Below are 23,468 nucleotides of genomic sequence, written 5' to 3' on the forward strand. Positions count from 1 at the left end.
AATTTAATAATATCCTAGACTAGGTAGGGTTTTTTTTTTGGGGGGGGGGTGCTTTTATATGATTAAAAGATTCATTAAACTTTATTGTTCAATTCAGGCTATTTTCCCCTTGAATAGATATAAACAGCATGTTGCAGGAAATTGGCTGCAAAGAGTTGTTACAGGGTCACTTAAAGAAATTTTAGGCTGCAATAGGATACAATCCTTTTTCTTTAAAGAGCTCAAAAGTTTTCATATTGATTCTACAAATATTGCAGACACAAGTGGAAGTTTTTGTTTTTGTTTTTTAAGATTTTATTTACTTATTCATGAGACACACACAGAGAGAGGCAGAGACACAGGCAGAAGCAGGCTCCATGCAGGGAGCTCCACGTGGGACTGGATCCCGGGTCTCCAGGGTCACGCCCTGGGCCGAAGGCAGACGCTCAACCGCTGAGCCACCCAGGCAACCCGAGGAATCTTAAAATCTCATTCATCGTAAACATCAGGGATCAACTCAGATTTCAAATATTACTTATCCGTGATAGGAACACCTAGCAATGTCAGAATTCATTCCAGAATTAAAGGATGTAAGCTCCATATGATCCCTGCTGGCCACACTACGGGACTGGTCCAATTCTGAGTGCGCGCATGGAGTAAGATCTCCCATTCCAAGAATGAGCGGTGGGCCTCATAGCTACTGTCCTATTTTTCCGTCAGCGAAATATTGTAGGATAGCGTCAATAGGCATTTTTGACATTCGAATTCATACTTTATCATATCCACTTACTTTGCTTCGTCTGGGCCCAAGCCCATTGGCATAAAGAAAGGACTATAGTGATGTTGAGAGGGGGGAACGAGGGTAAGAGGAAAAGATGAGGGGCGCCTGGGGGGCTCAGCGGAGGAGCGTCTGGCCTCGGCGCAGGGGAGATCCTAGGGGTCCCCCAGGGAGCCTGCTTCTCCCTCTGCCTGTCTCTGCCTCTCTCTCTGTGTCTCTCAGGAACAAATAAATCTTTTAAAAAATAAAATAAATAAAATAAAAACAAGGGATGAAGAAAGCGAGGAGCTTCGGGCCCGCAGAAGCCTCCTTCCCCGCCGCCTAACGCCGCCTCTTCCCGGGTTCCAGGGCGCCCAGAGGAGAAGTTCCCCCGAGGACGACGTGGAGCCCTTCCTGTGCATCCTTCTTCCAGCCCCCGTCCTGCTCTTCCTGGCCTTCCTGCTGCTTTGCCTGCACCGCCGGTGCAGGGCCCCGCGGCCGGGGGCGCAGCTTCCCGGCGCCCAGCTCCCGGGGCGCCCCGCCGCAGCGGGGGGCACGGACGCCCTGCCAGGCCTCCCCGCGGGCGCTGAGCCCGAGCCCCCCGCCTCCCCGCGGCCCCCGCCCTCCCACGAGGGGCCGCGACCTCAGCCCCGCTCTCCCCAGGCCCCGCCGCGCTCCGCAGTCCCTCGGGTCCCCTAGGGAAACCGCTTCCCAGGGGGGCCGGAGGACCCTGAGGCTTCTCTAAAACTGCAGCCCCCCCGCCCCCCAGGAAAACGTGGGGAAATGCTATGCGAGTTAAACGATTAGAATTCCTGGTACGGGGGGTTGAGGGGACCCCTGGGTGGCTCCGCGGTTTGGCGCCTGCCTTTGGCCCAGGGCGCGATCCTGGAGACCCGGGGATCGAGTCCCGCGTCGGGCTCCCTGCATGGAGCCTGCTTCTCCCTCTGCCTGTGTCTCTGCCTCTCTCTCTCTGTGTCTATCATAAATAAGTAAATCTTTAAAAAAAAAGAATTCCTGGGGTGGGGGGGGTGCTCCCCGGGTGGCTCCGTGGTTCAGCACCACCTTCGGCCCGGGATCGAGTCCTGGGATCGAGTCCCACGTCAGCTCCCTGCATGGGGCCTGCTTCTCCCTCTGCCTGTGTCTCTGCCTCTCTCTCTCTCTCTCTCTCTGTGTGTGTCTCATGAATAAATACAATCTTAAAAAAAAAAAAAAAAAAAAAAAAGAATTCCCTGTACGCACGGGAAGCTCTGAAGGAAAAGAAATGCTGCCGAGCGAAGGACACTGCTTTTGCCACCAAACGAGAGGACTCTCCCTACACACGTTTCTCTGGGTTTCCGGCTTCCCTCCCCGGTGCGGCGGTCGGTCGCGGGGCGAACAACGGTCCTGTGTGTCTCATCATTAAGAATGAAGGTACAGACAGACATTTGCAAACATTTTAGTCTAAAACAAAACAAAACGATAAAGCTCACCAACTTCTCTCCCTCCCGGTGCAGCCCTCCTTGCTTACTTGTGTTCTCCTGTGTCTCCGGAGGGGGAAGGGGATCAGGCCCGACAAAGTGGGCGAGTCTCACACTGGAGCATCCTGGGCTGTCCCAGGGCGCTGGGGCAGGACAGACTCGCTGCCTCAACACATTATCTTAGGGGACACCAGGAGTGACTGAGTGGCCTCCACCACCCAGCAGTAACAGAGTAGATATTAGTTTAACATTGGAAAGTGAAGATCAAAGTTTTGGATCCCATGGTAAGGAAAAACAGATTAGCTCCACCAGGGACCTCATGAACCATATAGTCCAAAGTTCTGCTTTACAGGTGTTAAAACTAGAACGCAGAGAGGTTAAGTAACTTGTCTGATGTTAAATACTTCATAAGAAGCTGGGATCAGAAGCCTCTCAGCTCTGGGCTAGAGCACCTTCCAATGCACCAGGTGTTCTTCTAAGAAAATTGCAAATGTGGAATTTCAGGCCATGCTCCTGGCCCCTGGCTGGGCATCCAGGCTCTCAGGGGGAGGAGCCCAGCTGAAATCCGAATGGATACAGATCTCCTTCTGTGATTTGCAAATGAGGACCAACAACTTGGGATGCAGATCAGAATTCCCATGGAGATGGTGGAGGAAGCAGGAGGGTGACATGGATGATTCTAAAACTCTTATTTGATACTATAATTGTCTTGGTAAAACTATTTTTTGTTGGGGCAGTGGTTGAGCGTCTGCCTTCAGCTCAGGTGGTGATCCCAGGGTCCCGGGATTGAGTCCTGCATCAGGTTCCCTGTGGGGAGCCTGCTTCTCCCTCTGCCTGTCTCTGCCTCTCTCTGTGTGTCTCTCATGAATAAAAAAATAAGATCTTAAAAAAAAAAACTATTTTTTGTTGTTTTATAATACAAAAACTAGGTGACACTTTGATGGTTAAAAAGGAACAAAAAACTTTTGAACCTTTTTTTACAAAAGCATTTTTATGCTACATATGCAATGTGCTGCAGTTTTAGAAAGATAACAAAATAAGCCCAAATATACATTTATTTCTAAACATAATCTAATAGAAATAATAGTATTATCTTTAAGGACGAATGCAAAATATAAGCTCTTTGAGTGAAGATCAGTAAAATTTCTTTCAGGAAAATTAGACTGAAAAATTCCCTGATGGTCTTTAAGGAAAGTAAATAAAGCAAATAGAAATGAGAAGCTCAGCAGACAGCCATCTTCAGATTTTTTTTCTGAATCCTAAAAATCTAGCTCTGTGTGAGACTATGTTGATTCTTTTCCAACTGCCATTCCTCCTCCTTTGCTAACAGGACCCTGATTTGGTTTGGGATCCTGAAGCCATCTGTTAGACCAGATCCCTCATGATGGTTAATCATGATCTCAATTGCTCCACCAGGGACTGATTTGGTCTTTGGGACCTAATGGGAGATCTATCAGGATAGGGTTGTTCGAGAAAAGGTTACCTCATATTAAAAATATATATACATAGAAGTGAGTACTGTGCCTCTTTTTGCTGGATGTTAACATGCCTCATGTGGTGCCTGGGGATACTACCACCATCTTGCAACTATGAAACTATGAGGCAAGACATCAGTCATAACCGGTATTGAGGACAGTAGAGTAGAAAGAAGGTTTGATAATATTGTAGAAAAGCTGAATTAGCCTTTCAACTTTCTATATTTTAATGAGAGAATGTCATTCCTACTCTTTTAAACCATTTAAGCCAGGCTTGTTACTGGTAGACAAAGCATCCCAGCTGCTACCATTTCTCAGGCCACTAAGGAAATACATTGCCATGTTTAAAAATGTCTTGATAAGACCTATTTAAAAGAATTAGTCAATGATAGGACTCCTTTAAAATGCTATCGGTGGGCAGCCTGGGTGGCTCAATGGTTTAGCGCCGCCTTCGGCCCAGGGCATGATCCTGGAGACCTAGGATCGAGTCCCACATCAGGCTCCCTGCATGGAGCCTGCTTCTCCCTCTGCCTGTGTCTGTGTCTCTCATAAATAAATAAAATCTTTTTAAAAAATTAAAAAAATAAAATGCTATCGGTGATCTGAGGAAGAAAGATTTTCTCTTCTGGAACCAAACCGAAGCATCAGATAAACTACTAACCAGAGGTTGCCAAACTATGGCCCACAAGCCAAATCCTGCTTGCAACCTGTTACTGTACCTCCTGGAGACAAGAATGGTTTTCACAGTTTTAAGTAGTTGAAAACAATATCAAAAGAAGCCTTTTGTGACACATGAAATTGTATGAATTCAAATTTTGTTGTCTAGAAATAACCTTATTGGAACACAAATTATTGCACAGTTGCCTATGGCTGCTGCGTCAGACTTAAGTGGCTGCAACAGAGACCATAATGACCTTCAAAGCCTACATCCTTGCTATAGCCCAATGGATTTCAATCTGGTTACACGATAGAATTACTTCAACTTACGAATATCACCTAGACCAATCAAATTGAAATCGAGCCAGTGATTCTAACATAAAAGCAAGGCTGAAAATGATTATGCAATGTGAACAGGCCACAAAATACAGGCGAACTTTGATGTGGGTAGATGTAAGGTTATAGGCTGAGAGAAAACTAGATCTGTAAATCTAGCTTTGAGCCATCATTTATTACCCACCATTTTCTACACACTCCTGAAGACACCAGCCTCTAGGTAACTGTAGCCAATTCAATTCACGAAGCAGGACTTGGAAGCAGAATATTAAGAACAACATGGTAAACAGCACATCCTTGCTTAAATGTTGACACAACTGACAAACGCTGGTGGGACCGGATGCTAGCCCTCCAAGACAGAGTGGAGCTGAAGAAAGTCCATAAATGAAAGAACTAGGTTGTTAACAACTAAGATGTATTTTGGAGAGAAATAAGCATAGCCAGGAAAGGTTAAGAATGGGAGGCAGTATAATAGAAACGGTGACTAGAATGTAGACACTTTCACTAGGTTCTACACTAGACCAGAAAATACCACCAAAGTATCATTTATAGAAAGGAAAGGAGTGTAGTATCTGGTCGGGCATGTAAAGAGCTCGGAAACATCAATCCATCCCAATAACAAGAAAAGCTGAACTGCAAATCAACACTTCTTGGATCCACCAGAGAACTGAGGTCATAGGACAAACCACTGCCCCCAAAGTGAGAGAAACAAAGAATCATGACTATGGGAGCAGAAATCCATAAGCAAAAACCTCCTCAGGACCAGTGGCAGCGAGAGAGACCAGAACCGGAATCGACAGACTGCTGGAGGCTCTGAGCAGACAAACATGAGAATTACAAACTCCAGAGGGGCCCCATACTTTGTGAGTTTTGCTTCTAGGAGCCTTACCAGGTGCTCACAGCAAAGATCGGAGGAAAATTCTCTCATGCTTTCTGGTAGGGGAAGGAGAGAAGGGAACCGTTTTGAAATAGCTAGAGCACTCTGCTCTTAACAAGTCCTGCCTTCAGATGGAACTGTTTTACCAGGGCCTAATTAGCCTGGGGATTAATTAGCCCTACCTGGCTCCAGCCTTACGCTAGAGAAGGAAAATACCCAATTCCAGCCCCTCTAGCCATCTTGTTCTACTTACAGCAGTGGGAAAAATGGAGAAGCACTTGTGAAGTTCACAGCCTAGTGGAGCAGGCTCACTCAAAGACTGAGACCTTTGGGCACCTGGGTGGCTCAGTCAGTTAAGCAACTGACTCTTGATTTCAGCTCAGGTGGTGATCTCAGGGTCCTGGGATGGAGCTCCGCATTGGCTCCACGCTCAGCAAGAATTCTGCTTGGGATTCTCTCTCTCCCTCTCTATCTGCGTCTCCCCCTCCCTACCAAGGTGTGTGTGGGGTGTGTGTGTGTGTGTGTGTGTGTGTGTGTGTGCTCTCTCTCAAATAAATAAATCTTAAAAAAAAAAAAAAAAAAAAAAAAGGACTGGAGCACCTAGGTGGCTCAGTTGGTTAAGCATCTGCCTTCAACTCAGGTCATGATTCCAGGGTCCTGGGATGGAGCATCCATTAGGCTCCCTGCCCAGTGGGGAGTTTACTTGTCCCTCTCCCCCTGCTCCTCCCTCCTGCTCATTCTCACTCAAGCAAATAAATAAATATTTTTTAAAAAATACCAAGACCTAATCACAGGACAATAGACACTTCCCCTTCTCTTCCACCTAAGCATCACACTATTAAAAATCTATTTACTGCAATTCCTTTTACCCAGCACATCAAGTCCACATTTCAAAAAAAATTACAAAGCATACTACAAGGAAAACAACAACAAAAACAACACAGTTTGAAGAGACAGAGCAAGCATCAGGACCAGATTTAGATATATAAAGAGAGAATTATAAGACCAGAAATGTAAAATAACTAAGATTAATATGCAAAGTGCTCTAAGGGATAAGATAGACAACATGCAGGAACAAGTAGGTAATGTCAATGAAGAGATGGAAAGTCTAAGAAAGAACCAAAAGGAAGTGCTAGAGGCCAAGAACACCAAAATAGAAATGAAGAATGTCTTTCATGGGATTATTAGTAGACTGAACAGCATTGAGGAAATAACCTCTGAGATTAAAGGTATATTAATAGAAACTTCTAAAACAGGCAAAGAGAAAAAAAATACAGAGCAGAATATCCAAGAACTATGAGACAACTGCAAAAGGTATTACAGATACATAATGGGAATATCAGAAAGAGAAGAAAAAAAGAAGGGCACGGAAGAAATATTTGAAGCAATAATGACTGCAAAATTTCCACAAATTAACTCAAACTATAACTGTGGGAAGCTCAAAGAACACCAAGCAGGAATAATGACTAAAAAGAAAGAGAGAAACAAAAATGTTCACCTGGGCCTACCATATTCAAACTGCAGAAAATCAAAGATTAAAAAAATCTTGGGATACCTGACTGGCTCAGTCAGTTAAGTCTCTGATTCTTGATCTCAACTCAGGTTTTGATCTCAGGGTCATGAGTTCAAGACCTGAATTTGGCTCCATGTCCATTACTTAAAAAATAAATAAGTAAATAAAATAAAAAATAAACTTAAACAATCTTGAAAGAGGCCCAAGGAAGAAAACACCTTACCTGTAGAGGAACAAAGATAAGAATTACCCCCAACTTCTCTTCAGAAACCATGCAAGCTAGTGAAGTGGGGTGAAATATTTCAAGGGTTGAGAGAGAAAAAACAAAATAAAACAAAACAAAATACCAGACTGAATTCTGTGCCCTGCAAAATTATTCTTCAAAAGTGAAAAATAAATCAAGACCTCAAACAGAAACTGAGGAAATTAGTTGCCAATAAATCTACTTTGCAAGAAATATTAAAAGAGCTTCTTCGGAGAGAAGGCAAATGATCTAGGTTAGAAACTCAGAAAAAGGAAGAGGATTAGAGAAAGAATAAGTGAAAGTAAAATAAACATTTTTTTCTTTTCTTATTCTTAGTTTATCTAACAGGTTTGGTCACAAAACACAGTGTAACAAATTTAAAAGAATAGAAATCATACAATGTATGCTATCAGATCACACTGGGATTAAACCATAAAATCAGTAACAGAAAAATAGCTGGAAAATTCTATAATACTTGAAGTGTAAACAGTCTACTTGTAAATAATACATGGGGCGGTTTAGCCCCGCCTTCAGCCCAGGGTGTGATCCTGGAGACCTGGGATCAAGTCCGAGGTCAGGCTCCCTGCCTGGAGCCTGCTTCTCCCTCTGCCAGTGTCTGTGCCTCTCTCTCTCTCTCTGTGTCTCATGAATAAATAAATAAAATCTTAAAAAAAAAAATAATACATGAGGCAGAGAAAGAATCTCAAGAGAAACTGAAAATATTTGAACTAAATTTAAAGAAAAACACAACTTGTCAAAATTTGTAGATGCAGCAAAAGCAGTACTTGGAGGGAAATTTATAGTACTAAATGCATATATGAGAAAAGAAGAAAGATCTCAAATCGATAATTTAAGCTTCCACCTTACAAAACTAGAAAAGGAAAAGCAAATTAAATCCAAAGTAAGCAAAAGAAAATAGATAATAAAAACTAAAGAGAAAATCAATGAAAATGAAAATGAAAACAGGAAATCAACAGAGAAAACAAGGAAACCAAAAGCTGGCTCTTTGAAAACAAATGAAATTGATAAACTCACAGCCAGGCCAACTAAGAAAAACAAGAGAGGATACAAATTACTGATATCAGGAAAAAAAAAAAAAAAAGAGGGAACATCACTACAGATTCCTTGGATGATAAAAGGACAAAAAGGAATACTACACAACTCTATGCCCAAATATTTGATAACCTAGAAGAAATGAACCAATTCCCTAAAAGATATAATCTGCCAAAACTCATGCAAGAAGAAATAGACAATTTGTATAAGCCTATTCTATTAAAGAATTTGAATCAATAACAACCTTCCAAAACAGAAAGCATCAGGAGACAGGAAAGATAATCTAAATCAGTATTCTTCAAGGCAGGATCCACAAAACAGTGCTGGCTCACAAACTATTTGTTACAGTCTGAGATAAGATAACTAGAGAAACTGAAAGTGTTTAGAATCATCATAGGAATTAAACATTTTTACAAAATTTGTGCACATCATCAGTAGTCATCTCACTGAACATGGTATATACCAATTAAATTATCGTTGAACTTGTGAGTTAAAAACCATATAGTGAGCTGCACAATTTTTTAAAAAGATTTTATTTATTTTTATTCATGAGAATACACAGAGAGGAGAGAGAGAGGCAGAGATACTGGCAGAGGGAGAAGCAGGCTCCAGGCAGGGAGCCTGACGTTGGACTCAATCCAGGGTCTCCAGAATCACACCCTGGGCTGAAGGCGGCGCTAAACCACTGAGTCACCCTGGGCTGCCCGAGCTGCACAATCTTGAGCAGTAAAATCACATATTGCTTTATGATGAACTAGAAATTATTTCTTTTTTCTTAAAGATTTTATTTATTTATTTATTTGACAGAGAGAAAGAGCACACAAGCAGGGGGAGGGGTCAAAGGGGAGGGAGATGCAGATTACCCATGAAGCAGGAAACCCAATACTGGGCTCGATCCCAGGACCCTGGGATCGTGACCCGAGCTGAAGGCAGACGCTTAACCAACTAAGCCAGGTGTCCCTAGAAATTATTTCTTAAAAGGAGAAGTTTTTCCATCACAGATAGCTTGAGAAGCCCTGATCTAGAAGAAAAGATGCCCCAGACATTAATTACTGCTAAACTTTTCCTCCATCTTGGAGCCAAGCCAATCTGCCACTGACCTCTTCCTGGAGTGGAACACATTCTGAACATGCAGACCCAAACAAACTCAGGTGTGCAGCTGCTTGTGGAGCCCATTATGCAGGACTTGAGAACTGGCTGAGAATTGACTGGTTCACAGGTATATGTTAGATTGGGGCTGAGTGTCTCCTCTTCTCAGAACCGGGAACACTGAAACACTGAACACCTCCATCCTAAAAAAGTTATAAGGGAAGCGAGTCCAATTCCTATCAATGTTTTCATTTTTCTTAATCAAGAAATAAGGTAATAATGTATGGCAAAAGCAAAAGTCCCATAGATAAGAGCTTAAGGGAACATCTTAAATGTCCTATTTTGGGGAAATGGTCCTTAATCAAGTGATCTATTAAAAACATTTCCTCTTAGCTGCATCAAGGATTTAGTTTCTTTTTAAGAGCTTCTTTAGAGTGTGAGCTGCCTAGCTATCTAGCTGTGGCATAGCTGGCTGTCTATTTTTACTTCAAAACCTGAGACTTATAAAATCAGTATGGATACCCCTCACTCTTTTTTATAACCACTCACCACAGTCTATTGTATCAGGCCTCATATTGATTAGAATTGATGTTTTAATTTTTAAAGACATTCTCAGCTTTAGACTTTAGTCTTTGTATCCTCGACCCCACGTTCAATAAATGTCTCTTCATTTTCTGTGGCCCTTCAAAAGGTGGTGCACAGGTGCTCCTGAAAACACTCAATTACTATCTATGTGTCTGATAAATTCTGACTGGCCCTCATTCAACATTATCAAGTAATTATGTGTCAGGTACTAAGCAAAGTGCTTAGTGTAAGAGGGGCTTCATGGGTTGTCTTGGGTCTAAGTGATGGATGAGTATTATAATTCTCACCAAAACTAAAGGGGAAGCCAGGCAAACTAAAAGGTACTTCCTGATAGACTACCAAGTTGCTACCCATTATACAGTTCCTATATTTGAAACAGTGGTAACTCTAGAAAGACCAAATACCTAATTTCTTTATGAGAGCAAGAATGGCCCCATAGTAAACAATGAGCTGACTGTAAGATATGCGAAGACTAGAATGAAATTTTTTTAAAATTTTTATTTATTTATGATAGTCACACAGAGAGAGAGAGGCAGAGACATAGGCAGAGGGAGAAGCAGGCTCCATGCACCGGGAGCCCGACGTGGGATTCGATCCCGGGTCTCCAGGATCGTGCCCTGGGCCAAAGGCAGGTGCTAAACCGCTGCGCCACCCAGGGATCCCCTAGAATGAAATTTTATGTATGACTAAAACCCCTCAACATCTACAACAGCGCTGTACATAGAGGGCACTCTTTCAGTTATTACCCTGGAGAATATATCACCCCAAACTTAATGGCATAAAAATATAACTATTTATTTATGCTCACGGGTTCTGTGGGTACTGCAGGGACAGCTTGTGTCTGCGCTATGATCCCTGAAGCCTCAGCCTAGAGGAATGGAGGATGTGTGGTGTGACTCAGTGGTGGGGGTTGGCAATGTCTGAACACTTGGTCACTTGGACGTGTAGAGGTCAACGCCAGCTGTCAGCTAGGAACCTACACATGGCTCTCCGTGGAGATGCTTGGGCTTCCCTTCAGCATGGTTGTTGGATTTTTAAGAGTAATTGTCCTAAAGAAAATCAGGTGGAAGTCCTTAATGATCCAGCTTCAGAAGTAACACAGGGTTACTTCTACAGTAGTCACAAACCTGCCCCGTTTCAAGGAAAAAAAGCATAGACCTCCATCTCTTGATGTCAGAGGGGAGGGGGCCGGGATGTATCAAAATCACATTATAAGAGCAGCATGTTGGATGGGAGATAATATTGCAACTGTCTTTGGAAAAGAAAATCTACCGCAAGTATGGAATTATCAATGAATGACTAAATTGTATCACCAATGAGCATCAGCGCTTCTCTCAAATATTGGAGCTCTTCTTTGAGAACACAGTGTGCTTGCACTTGACGTCAAACAAGCCCCTATGATTTGTTTTGGCCAAGGAAATATGGATAGAAGCAACCGGCGTAACTTACTGCAGGCAGCATTGGCAGTTGATCCTCATCATTCACAGATTCCATATTTGCCAGTTCACCGACTTGTTGGTACGTATTTCGAACTTCAAAAGCAATACTCAGAGCACCGTCTCGGTCACTAGTGGACATCTGCATGTGTAGAGCAGCGAGGAGTTCTGGCCACCGGTTGCACACGTTCCCAGCTGAGGTCAAATAAGGTGGGGCTCTGCCCTCTAGTTTCAGCTCTCATACAGTGAACGAGTGTCCTTTTTGCAGTCTATTTTGTTCCATGTTTTTTGCATGTTCGTGCTTCTTGTTGATTTTGTTGCTTAAAATGGCCTCCAATCATAACACTGAAGTGCTACTCCTATGCCTAAGTGCAGGAAGGCTGGGATGTACCTTTTGGAGGAGATAATATGTGTCATATAAGCTTCATTAAAGTATGAGTTGGTTATGAGTTCAATGTCAATGAATCAAAATAATCAACAGCATCTCTTAAATAAGGTATCTTTATACAATAACTCATATAAAACAAGGTTATGGAGTGATTGGCAAAAAATGTGGCCAGAGGCTCACAGGAACCTAACTCTGTATTTCCTCCAGAAGCAATAGTTCAGTACTCATTAATTCAACATGCATGGTGACTTTATAGAATAAAGCTTCTGCAAATAATGAGAATCTTCTGGGGTTCCTGCTGCAGGGCTCTGCAGGGCTCTCTTCCCCTGGCTGGGGTGAAGTGGAGACACCTGTTGTTAGAATCGAGCCACACTGCACCACCAAATGTGCTGTAAAGCTTAGACTACCTTCTTCATAATGTCATACATTCATTAAGTGTGAGTTAATAGAACAATTTTACCATAATTAATCAACAAGAAAACTAGCTAGATTATTTTGACATATGGATATAAAACTTGAGCCTTCTGAATTTCATTAAATTTATTCTAACTAAAATCCCATTATTTTGAAATAAATCCTTTTTTCCCCTCCTTCTGTTCTTTTACATGACTAATTATCACCCTATAAATATAGATAACTCAGCTGAGTCACCTGCTGTTATCTTTGTTAATTGTACATTCCACACCCTCTTAAATGAATGTCTCCAAATTTAGCCTCAGTTCTTCTACAAAGAAAATGCTCCTCCACCCCAAAAGGCATCAATCACTGTAAAAGGTACTCTGCAGATGGAAAAAACAACAGAAATCTTAAACAACAATGTAAATTATTTCCTTTTCTCTTAAAGCTTTTCACAACATAAAATTACATTCCCAACTTTGCAAAGTCACCTAAGCAGTGGATCACATGTTATAGAAGTTAAAAGAGTCAGGCTGTTTTTAAAATTTCAGTCAAAATTCATTATTCAGTCTTCACTAAATAATTCAAACATAACTCAGCATAATAGCTTTGATACAAACACTGGCAAGTGTCATGTGTCCACAGGCCACCATACTCATTACGGCAAGGACGGGCAAAGGAAAAAGAGAACCTCAGTTGCTTTAAAGCAGTAAGACTACACAATGGGATATTCTTCAGCAATAAAAAAGAATGAAACACTGATACAAGGTACAACATGGATGACTCTCGAAAACATTACACTACGAGGAAGATGTCGGTCACAAAAGAACACGTTATATTCCACTTACGTGAAATGTCCAGAATAGACAGATCCACAGGAATAGCAAGTAAACTAGTGATTGCCAGGGGCTGAGAGGTGTTGGAGATTGGGAGTGACTGCTAAATTGTGAGGGGTCTCTTTTTGGATTGATGGAATGTTCTGGAATTAGTGATAGTGTTTGTACGACGTACTGACAATACTAAAACCCACTGAATCGCACGCTTTCAAATGGTGAATTTTATGCTATATGAATATCTCAAAAAAGATTTTTAAAAAAACTTTTTTTTACACCAGGCACACACAATAGGATGGCTATAATCGAAAAGCCAGATGTCAACAAGCGTTGGCGAGGATATGGAGAAACACAATGTTCACACACTGCTGATGTAAATGTAACAGTGCACCGCCCACTTTAAAAGACAGTCTGCAAAAAAAAAAAAAAAAAAAAAATTAAAAAATAAAAGACAGTCTGCTGTTCCTCAAAAAGTTAAATATAGTGTTACCATTTGACCAGCAATCCCACTCCTAGGAATTCACTCAGGAGGAATGAGAATCTGTCTACACAGAAACCTGTATACAAATATTTATGGCAGCATGATTCATAATAGCCAAAAGGTTGAACGAATCCAATGTCCATCAACTGATGAAAAATATTTATCCAGTGGAATGTTTTCAGCTACAAAAAGGAATGAAGTACTGACACATGCTACACAACATGGATGAAACTTGAAATATTTTGCTAAGTAAAAGAAGCCAGCAATAGAGGACCACAGGCTGTATGCTATATGGTCTGTATGCCCGCATCCCCCCAAAACTCGTATTTTGAGAAACAAATGCTCAAGGCGATGGCATTAGGAGATGGGGCCTTTGGGAGGTGATTAGGTCAGGAGGACAGACTCCCTCATAAATGGGATTCATGCCCCTATAAAAGAGGCCAGAGAAAGCTGCCTTTCCTCTTCGACCTTGTAAGGACACCACCCACAGTGTGCCACCAGGAGAAGGGCCTGCACCTAACTTGCGAGTGTCCTGATCTTGGACTTCTAGCCTCCAGAACCTTGAGAAATAAGTTTCTGTTGTTTATAAGCTACCAGTCTGTGATATTTTGTTACAGCAGCCTCACAGATTAAGACACTGTATTAGCTCATTTATATGAAATGTCAGAATAAGCAAACCTGTAGAGAAAGAGGGCAGATTAGAAGCTGCCTAGGACTTGGGGATGTGGAATTGAGGAATGACCGCTAAAGGGGGGGCGGGGGGGGGGGCAATGTTCTAAAATTGATGGTAGTGATGGTTGCACACAAGTGTAAATATACTAACAACCACTGAATGGTACCCATAAAATGGGTGAATTTTATGGTACATCAATTATATTTCAATAAATCTCTTAGGAAAAATAAAGAATAAATCTAACCAAAAAAGTTTTAAAGGCACTAGAGTCCTGTCGCTGGACTCCCCCCATTTCTCTGCCCCCCTTTTAACCTTCCTCCCCGCCGCCTGATAGTTCCAGTGGGGCCAACTTAGAGGTTCTGGGGTCATGTCGGGGAAAGGTCAATCCACCGGGACCGCGGGAGAGCCTCTCCAGGCAGGACTGTCGCCCCATCTGCCTCCTCCCGCGCTCGGCCACCTCCGCAGCCCCGGCCGGTCCCGGGTCCCGGGTCCCGGGTCCCGAGCCAGCTCGCGCCGGAGCTCCGGGCGGCCCTAAGGTGGAGCCCCGGGCGGGCGCGCAGGCTCCCTCCCGCCTCCGCCGCGTGCACCCGGGGCCCGGACACGCCGGCTCTGCAGAACCGGCTCCCCGCGCGGGTGGAGCCGCCGAGAGGTTCCCAAACCGGCTCCACCAGCGCCCCCGGCAGCCGCGCCCATCCTTCACCCCCGCCCCGGGCTCCCCGCGTGGACCCCGCTGCGCGCCTCTTACTTTATAAACGAGGGCGAGGGCGCGCAGGGACCCCCAAAGGACGCGGGGCCCAAGCGGCCCCTGCTGCCGGGTCGGCGGCCCTCGCGGTCGCAGCGCCCCCTCCCGGCCCCGGAGGGCTCCCGCGGCCTCGGCTCCCCGGAGCGCGGGGAGGGCCGCGCGGCGGCGGGGGGAGCGGGGCGCGGGCGCGCGGGGGGAGCGGGGCGCGGGCGCGCGGGGCCGGCACTCCGGGAGCGGGGCGCGCGCCGCGGGCGGCCCTGGGCGGCTCTGCTCGCCAGCCTCCCCCGAGCGTCGGCGCCGCCCATGGCCGAGGGGCAGGAGCCCGAGCCCGCGGACGCCCGAGCCGTGGAGACGCCGGGCTGGACGGCGCCGGAGGACGCGGGCCCCCAGGTAGGCGCCCCCGCGGCGAGGGCGGGGCGGCCGGCGACTTGCAGTGGGGCCGGCGGGTCCCGCAGATGGAAGCAAAAAGGACAATGTTTAAAGTTGTCTGGGCCCCCAGCTCCGTTCCTGCCCCGATGGGGAATGCCGGTCGCTTAGCCGGAGCCCTACGTTACGGCTACATCTCAGTTCCCACTGGCACAGCGCAGTGTCTTTTGAGGTTAAACAAGAGAAAAGGAAGTGATCGGGTCCAGGGCCCGCGGTGGGAGCCGCCCGGCCCCGAGGACGTCACGCGAACAGAGCCCGGCGACCCCGGCGCCTCCAGGTCTCGAGTCCAAGGACGCGGAGCCTGGGGGAGGGGCGCCGGGGCTGCCGGCCGCGATCAGGGCCTGCCCAGGTGGGCCCGACCGAGGTAGGGCCCCTGCGCCGTCGCCGTCCTCGTCCTGCCCTTTCAGAATGACTCCCTCGGGCTTCTCTGTTGCGTTTTAGCCGGGAAGTTACGAGATCCGGCGCTATGGACCCGCCAAGTGGGTGAGCACCTCCGTGGAGTCCCTGGACTGGGATGCGGCCATCCAGACGGGTTACAGCAAGCTGGACAGCTACATGAGAGGCAAAAACGAGAGAGGTGAAGACAGTAAGACAGTGTGCCTTATAGTCATATATACGGTGTGGTCGAGTCCCCGGGCTTATCCTTGCGTTTTAGCTTATTAAAGAGATATACTTTGGGAAAGAAAAATCATGAGATCGTCGAAGACTTCATGTTTGAGGACAGGGACTCGCCCCAGGACGCTGAGAGCCCGGAGGAGGGCAGTGCTTTTCAGCCTCTGTTCCGTGTTTCCGCTGGACGAGCCCGGCCTCCTCCATGCAACCAGCCTTAGGTCATTTTCGTGGCTAATGCTTTGAGGTAATTTGGTGACTGGTAAGTTAAGAGTCATCAGGAGGCAGGAAGGTAGGAAGAGCGCAAGATCAGGTCTCAAGACCTCTGGTTCTGGCTCTGACTCTGTTTATGTTTTAGCAGGTCACTTAACCCGTGGGATCTCAGGTTCTGAACTGTAAAAAAATAAAGGACAGGCTGGTCTATACAATCTTGAATTTTCCCTTCCATCCCTAAAGCTAGAATTTATTATTAACCAAAAATATCAATAGTACAGAAAGTGTTTAATGTGGCCGGTGGATAATTGAATCGTTTTGCCCTTATTTTTTCATGATGAAAATGATCTCAAAGGTGAATTTTATGTCAGTAGCATAAAGTCAGTCAGGAAACCTGGATCAAAAAAATGATAGGTTAAGTTTTTAGAAGTCATCGTAAATATACTAAATTTGCTTTCACGCCCTTTTCCTGGTCTTTTATGGTCCAGAGATGAAGATAAAGATGACAGCTCCAGTGACAAGCCTCGTGGAGCCGGGTTCAGGTCCTTTTAGTGAGTCTATCATTACCATTTCCCTGTACATCCCCTCTGAGCAGCAACCGGATCCGCCACGGCCTTCAGAGTCAGGTGTCTTCATTGAAGACCGAGCTGAGATGACCGTGTTTGTACGGTAAGTGGTAGATAATTTATAGCCCTGCGGACTGCGAGCTGGCCTTGCCTGCACTCAGCTTCGCTCCTATGCAGTTTCCGCAGGCTTTCACCCTTCCATAAAGAAAGAGGTCTAGTGCATTCTCCAGGGGTTTCCTGCTGGCTTAGTTTTATATGTTTCTGAGGGTCTGCTGCCAGATATAATCAACTCATTTAATAAAGAGTTTGTTGATTACCTTCCACACAAATAAGACACAATGCACATTATTCTCAAAAAAAAAAGTTAAAAAAAAAGGGGGGGCAAGGCTGCCCTTATCTGCCATGGAGGTAAACCTGAGCAAAAACCCTGCCACACAGTGTGCGGTATCCCCCCTCCCAGCTTTTAGGCTCTGTTAGCCCCAACCTCCCCCCTCCCCCGCCCCGTGCTCCCCAGCCTGAGGGATGGCAGCTGGTCCTGTCATCATCGCCCCTGTTCGTTGGCTGGTTCCTTTGTACCCTTTCAGACTTCCCTACCTGTTTGCCTCATTCCCTAAATTCTCTCTGTTGAAATTTAAACCACGCACAGAACATGATAACAGTCTCATACTGAAGTCGCTTTATTCCCTTCTCCCCCTCTTGGCACCACCAGCCTGCTAAAGGTCTCTGTCTCCCCCGTGCTCCTCACACCACCGCTCCTCAGTCTGGGAGAACCCAGGCCACCTCCTCAGAACTGTTGTCCTCATCACCCTCAGCAGTGGCCCTGCCTGCGGCGCATGATGGCACCCCTTGCCCGTGTGACCCCCGCAGCCTACATGTGCTGACTAATCTGTTCTCCTGATATTCATTGCTCCCCTGAAGTCTCAGAATGTCCCCCCCTCCTCCCATTCCTCTCTCTGTTGAGAGAAGTGCTGTCGACCCACCACACTGACTGTCCCGTCATAGCAGCCTTGCTCTGGGTGATCTGTTTATAAAGCTTTCACTACATGTGTCCAGTGACTCTCAAATTTAGTGTTTCCAGCCCAGGTTGCCCGACTTGCCAGACATTTCCACATGAGGTAAGTGGGGATTAAACTCAACAGCTCTACAAATGAGCGGCGCCCCAATTCCCAATTTATGTGGGCAGTGATCTTATAGTGCCTTCCCAGCAAGGCCCTCCCAGGTCACCATCAACGCACTCTTTCCTGACAACTGGTCTCCTGGGAAGTGATCCATGAATCTACTTTTCTGCCCTTCCCTGTGACTTCCTCTGAACATCATCTCCTAGGAACCACACCTCAGTCATCTTTGTATATCCCACAATGCTTGGCGCGACGCCTGATGCTCAGGAGATGATCGGATGGCTAGTCATCTTGGGCCTTGACTGTTCTGCTTCAGTGGCCTCCCAACTGTTGGGAGTAACCTGCCTGCCATTCTCTTCCTCTCACGCTCCACCCCGGAACCCATGCTCTTCCTTACTACTACAGCAGCAAAACAAGAACCCCAACCTGTTACTTCACGAAAAATCTCTGTGACTTTCCACTTGCTTCAGGGTGAAGTTGAGATGGTTCACAGGGCCTTCTCTACAGTGGCCCAGCCTTGTCTCCCCACTAGTTATGTTCCACTGACCTCCCCACCCCTCACTGACCTGTGCATGTTGTGCCACGGCTCTCTTTTTTCTCAAGTTTGTATTTAAATCCCAGTTACTTAACATACAGCATAGTATCCATTTAGGGCAATTCAGCACTTCCACACGTCACCCGAAGCTCATCACTCATCACGACAAGTGCCCTCCTTCTTCCGCCTCATCTCCTCCACCCACCCCCTCAACCCGCCTCCCCTCTGATGACCACCATGTGTTCTCTATGGTTAAGAGTCTGTTTCTTGGTTTGCCTCTCTTTTTTTTAACCTTTGCTCATTCGTTTTTTTCTTAAATTCCACAGATGGGTGAAGTCATATGGTGTTTGTCTTTCTCTGACTGACTTAATTTTGTTTAGCATAATAGTCTCTAGGTCCATACATGTCGTTGAAAATGACAAGATTTCATTCTTTTATTTTAATAGCTGAGTAGTATTCCATCGCATATATATAGCACATCTTCTTTACCTATCATCGGATACTTGGGCTGTTTCCATGTTTTGGCTGTTGTAGATAAAGCTGCTGTAAACATCATGGTGCATGTATCCCTTATTAGCATTTTTAAAAATTTTTATTTATTTATTTATTTGAGAGAGAGATAGAGACAGAGAGTGGGGGAGGGGCAGAGGGAGGAGCAGACTCTCCGCTGAGCAGGAAGCCCCATGTGGGGGCTCAATCCCAGAACTCTGGGATCATGACCCAAGCCTAAGACAAATGCTTAACTGACTAAGCCACCCAGGTACCCTTGAGTTAGTATTTTGGATTCTTTAGGTATATTCCCAGTAGTGTGATTGCTGGGTCATAGGGTAGCTCTATTTTTAATTTCTTGAGGAACCTTCATACTGTTTTTTGCAGTGGCTGCACCAACTTGCATTCCCCCCAATAGTGCATGAGGGGTCCCCTTTCTCCGTATCCTCACCAACACCTCTTGTTTCTTGTGTTGATTGTAGCCATTCTGACAGGTGTGAGGTAAGTGATATTGAGCATCTTTTCATGTATCTGTTGGTCATCTGTATGTCTTCTTTGGAGAACTATCTGTTCATGTCTTCTACCCATTTTTAATTGGATTATTTGGTTTTTGGGTGTTGAATTTTCTAAGTTTTTTGTATGTTTTGGATACTAATCCTTTATTGGATATGTTACTTGCTAATATCTTCTGTCATTCTGTAGGTTGACTTTTTGCTTTGTTGATTGCTTACTTTGCTGTGCATTTTTTAAATTTTGATGTAGTTCCCATAGTTTATTTTTGCTTTTGTTTCCTTTGCCTGAGGAGACATGTCTAGAAAGAAGTTGCTATGGGCAATGTAAAGGAAATTACTGGGTTCTCTTTTAGGATTTTACGGTTTCAAGTCCTGCATTTAGGCCTTCAATTAATTTTGAATCTTTTTGGTGCAAGAAAGTGGTCCAATGTCATTCTTTTCCATGTTGCTGTACAGTTTTCCCAACATCATTTGCTGAAGAGCAATATCCAATATTCCATTGAATATTCTTTCCTCCTTTGTCAAAGAGTAATTGACCATATAATTGTGGGTTCATTTCTGGGTTTTCTATTCTGTTCTGTTGATCTGTGTGTCTATTTTGTGCCAGTGCCCTATTGTTTTCATTATTACAATTTGTAATATAACTTGAGGTCTGGAATTGTGATGCCTCCAGCTTTGCTTTTCTATTGCAAGGTGGCTTTGGCTGTTTGGGGTCTTTTATGGATCCATACAAATTTTAGGATTCTTTGATCTAGCTCTGTGAAAAATGCTGCTGATATTTTGATGGGGATTGCATTAAATATGTAGATTACTTTGTGTAGTATAGACATTTTAACAATATTTGTTCTCCCAATCCATGAGCATGGAATGCCTTTCCATTTCTTTGTGTGATCTTCAATTTCTCTCACCGGTATTTTATAGTTTTCAGAGTACAGGTCTTTTACAGGTCTTTGGTTAGATTAATTCGTAGGTATTTTATGGATTTTGTTGCAGCTGTAAATGGGATTGATTCTTTTATTTCTCTGCTGCTTCATTATTGGTATATAGAAATGCAAAGATTTCTGTAAATTGATTTTATATCTTGCAATTTTAGTGAATTCACCTATTAGATCTAAGAGTTTTTCAGTGGAGTCTTTCAGGTTTTCTGTATTTACTATCATGTCATCTGCAAATAGTGAAAGTTTTACTTCTTCCTTGCCAATTTGGATTTTTTTTTTAAAGATTTTATTTATTTATTCATGAGAGAGAGAGAGAGAGAGGCAGAGACACAGGCAGAGGGAGAAGCAGACTCCATGCAGGGAGCCCAGCGTGGGACTTGACCCTGGGTCTCCAGGATCCTGCCCTGGGCTGAAGGCAGCGCTAAATCGCTGAGCTGCTGGTGCTCCCTGGATTTTTTTTTTTTCTTTTTGTTGTCTGATTGCTGTGGCTAGAACCTTCCACATATCTTTACTTGTGACCTCAGCAGTTTACTCAGATTTCCCTTGCCAAAAGTTCTTCAGCTGTAAAATGTGTAGAGTTATAGTACCTACTTATCTCATAGGTTTGCCATGAAGATTAAATGACTTAATTTCTGTAAAATATTTAAAACATGCACATGACCTTATTACTGGTTCTAGCTCTCTCTTTCTCTTCTTCCTGGAGCATCCACTTTCATCCTTCAGGACTTGGATTAAATGGTATCTCATCTGTGATGCTGTCCTCATTTCCCCAGTTAGCTAGCCACTCTGTTCTCCTATTATTCTACATTATAAGGATATAGGTACAGAGTATAACTTTTTCAAAAATACAGTAACATGGTACTCTGTTTATATCCTGCAGCTCCTAGCAAGGCAGTTGTGTGGAAAGAGTCATGTTTGTGTACTGAATAAAGCTGTGAATGGATCATTGTAGAGCAATATGTATTCATAGAACAAAAGATGATTTCTAACTAGGGGGTTCAAAATTTGATTTCAAGGAAGAAATAGGGTCTGAAAGCAAGTTTGCTTTAGGCAGAACATACTAAGAGCTGGTTATTCACCAAGGAAATAATAAACTTAGGAGGCAAATATTTCTTGACATATGGTTCAGAATTATCATTATCAGTCAATATTCTGAAAATTAGAACAGTTTTATCAATTTATCTTCAATGTTTTATTTCACGTATATGTGCATACATAGATTCCTACACTATTCAATGAGGATTTAAAAGATACTGTGTGCCAGGAACAATCTAGGTGCCTCATGAACATTGTTGGTTTGTACCCTTGAGAGATTCCATCTTACCTGAAGAATGGTAGGACTAATCTTTTCCATTGGCACCTCGATAATAAATCTTATACTAAAGAAGGCATATTGGGAACATTTGCAGTTTTCTGTATTTCCTATTCTTAACCTTCAAAATCCAATTCATCGTGTTAACATGTCAGCAGCTCAGCTAGGTCCGTGTGCTGTCATAATTTAACTATGGCTATTTTTGTTTATATACTTTAAAATCCATACTGAAACTTGTATTCTCTTTTCCCACTTTTTATTTAAATCTTTTGACTGCCTTTTCTTCCCCATCCCCATAGCAACTTCCTAACTGGCTCCTTCCCCCCGGTCTCTTTTCCATATGTCTTTCCCAAATCCTATCAAGCTACTTCACTGCTCACCATCCTTCAGAATAATCTCAAAAGGCCTTGAGATGACATACAAGGTTGTTCTTTTCGGCTCTGACTCACCTTTCAGAGCTCGTTTTGGGCCTCACTACGAACATGCCTTATATTCTTGAAATTCTGTTCCTTTTCTTATCCTTCCCCTTTCTCTGCCCAGCAAAACCATTCTCCATTCCAGACCCAACTCAGATGATATCCCTTACCCCTGATTCAGTCATATCCTCAGTGTTCCCAAGCATATCGATCCTGTCTCTGTCAAATCTCTTCTCAGGATATATATAACAAGCTGCCAAAATGTTCCTCTCTTCCATTAGACTATAAATTCATAGGGTCGAAACTATATCATATTCACCTGTAATGTGGCACCTACCCTTTTCCCAGGGAGGAGAGGGGTGGGGAAATGTTCCATAGAAAATTGAAAATCTGAAAGGGAATCTTCGAAGGGGGTTTCAGTGTGGTCCTCTGACCAGTAGCATCAGCATTATAGAGATCTTGTTGGGAATGCAGATTCTCAGGCCCCGCCCCAGATCTCCTGAATCTGCATTTTAGCAAGATCCCCACGTGACTTGTAAGTGTTTGTTAAAGTCTGAGAAGCAAGAGTTAGAGCACGAGATGGTGAAAGTTCCAAATCTGCCTGCTAGCAGCTGGGATACGTCGCTCTTCCTGGGTCTTGTTGGTGTGATGAGGTCGCACTGGAATGGGAACCACAGGAGGGGAATGGCCCCGGTCAGCGGTTGAAGAGGAGGGCTCGGGAGCTGCACCTCTTCCAGCCTTCATACTATCAGCTTTGTTTTCCAGGCTGACATTTACATCAGTGTGAACATCATTCATGGTTATTTTTCTTTCTCCTTCGCAGGGCTTTCGATGGATTCTCTAGTGCTCAAAAGAATCAAGAGCAACTTTTGACACTGGCAAGCATTTTGAGGGAAGAAGGAAAAGTTTTCAATGAGAAGGTTTATTACACCGCAGGCTACAACAGTCCTTTCAACTTGCTTGATGGAAATAATGAAGTGTGGTTGATTGAGAAACATGAACCCCCCAAAGAAAATAAATGAGAAAAAAACCGGGAAGTACCATCACTTACTGTAGACATCGACACTCTACTTACACGTAAACTGCAGGTCTAGTAGCTCTACTGAGAGAACTACGATGAATTGAGCTTCTTTCCAAGGTGCCTATTAAAGCTTGAAGCTTTATCTAGATGCGCAGGGAACAGGGGACAGTATTCTAGAAACATGTGAACAGCTCTGAAGGAGTTTGTCTGCAAGGCTCCAGGGAATATCCTGTTACTTGACCCTTCTTCACTGCATCACAGTCATGTTGCCTTTTCTGACTTGGATTTGTGTCATTTGGATGTTATTCCCTCCAGATATTATCAATAAAAATGTTAAAGAGG

General features: G+C 44.2%; 1 protein-coding gene and 1 long non-coding RNA gene across 4 annotated transcripts; one reads left to right on the forward strand and one right to left on the reverse strand.

The window, feature by feature from the left end:
• Positions 1-10,543: 10,543 nt before the first annotated feature.
• On the reverse strand, positions 10,544-15,105 carry LOC144312098 (uncharacterized). Of its 2 annotated transcripts, XR_013377533.1 has the most exons (4): positions 14,975-15,105; positions 13,091-13,486; positions 12,498-12,625; positions 10,544-11,849 (listed from the first exon to the last, which is right to left on the reverse strand). It is a non-coding gene; the product is annotated as an uncharacterized LOC144312098 (long non-coding RNA). The 2 variants fall into 2 exon arrangements; XR_013377532.1 differs by lacking the exon at positions 13,091-13,486 and having other exon boundaries at positions 14,975-15,095.
• A 95-nt stretch (positions 15,106-15,200) lies between these two features.
• On the forward strand, positions 15,201-23,468 carry HEBP2 (heme binding protein 2). Of its 2 annotated transcripts, none has more exons than XM_077894454.1 (4): positions 15,201-15,361; positions 15,839-15,983; positions 16,708-16,888; positions 22,929-23,468. In XM_077894454.1, exons 1-4 carry the CDS (start codon positions 15,275-15,277, stop codon positions 23,125-23,127), a joined length of 612 nt encoding a protein of 203 aa, XP_077750580.1. In that variant the 5' UTR covers positions 15,201-15,274; the 3' UTR covers positions 23,128-23,468. The 2 variants fall into 2 exon arrangements, with proteins under 2 accessions (XP_077750580.1, XP_077750583.1); XM_077894457.1 differs by having other exon boundaries at positions 15,839-15,974.

This window comes from Canis aureus, chromosome 1, assembly GCF_053574225.1.
Source record: "Canis aureus isolate CA01 chromosome 1, VMU_Caureus_v.1.0, whole genome shotgun sequence".
Taxonomy (NCBI): domain Eukaryota; kingdom Metazoa; phylum Chordata; class Mammalia; order Carnivora; family Canidae; genus Canis; species Canis aureus.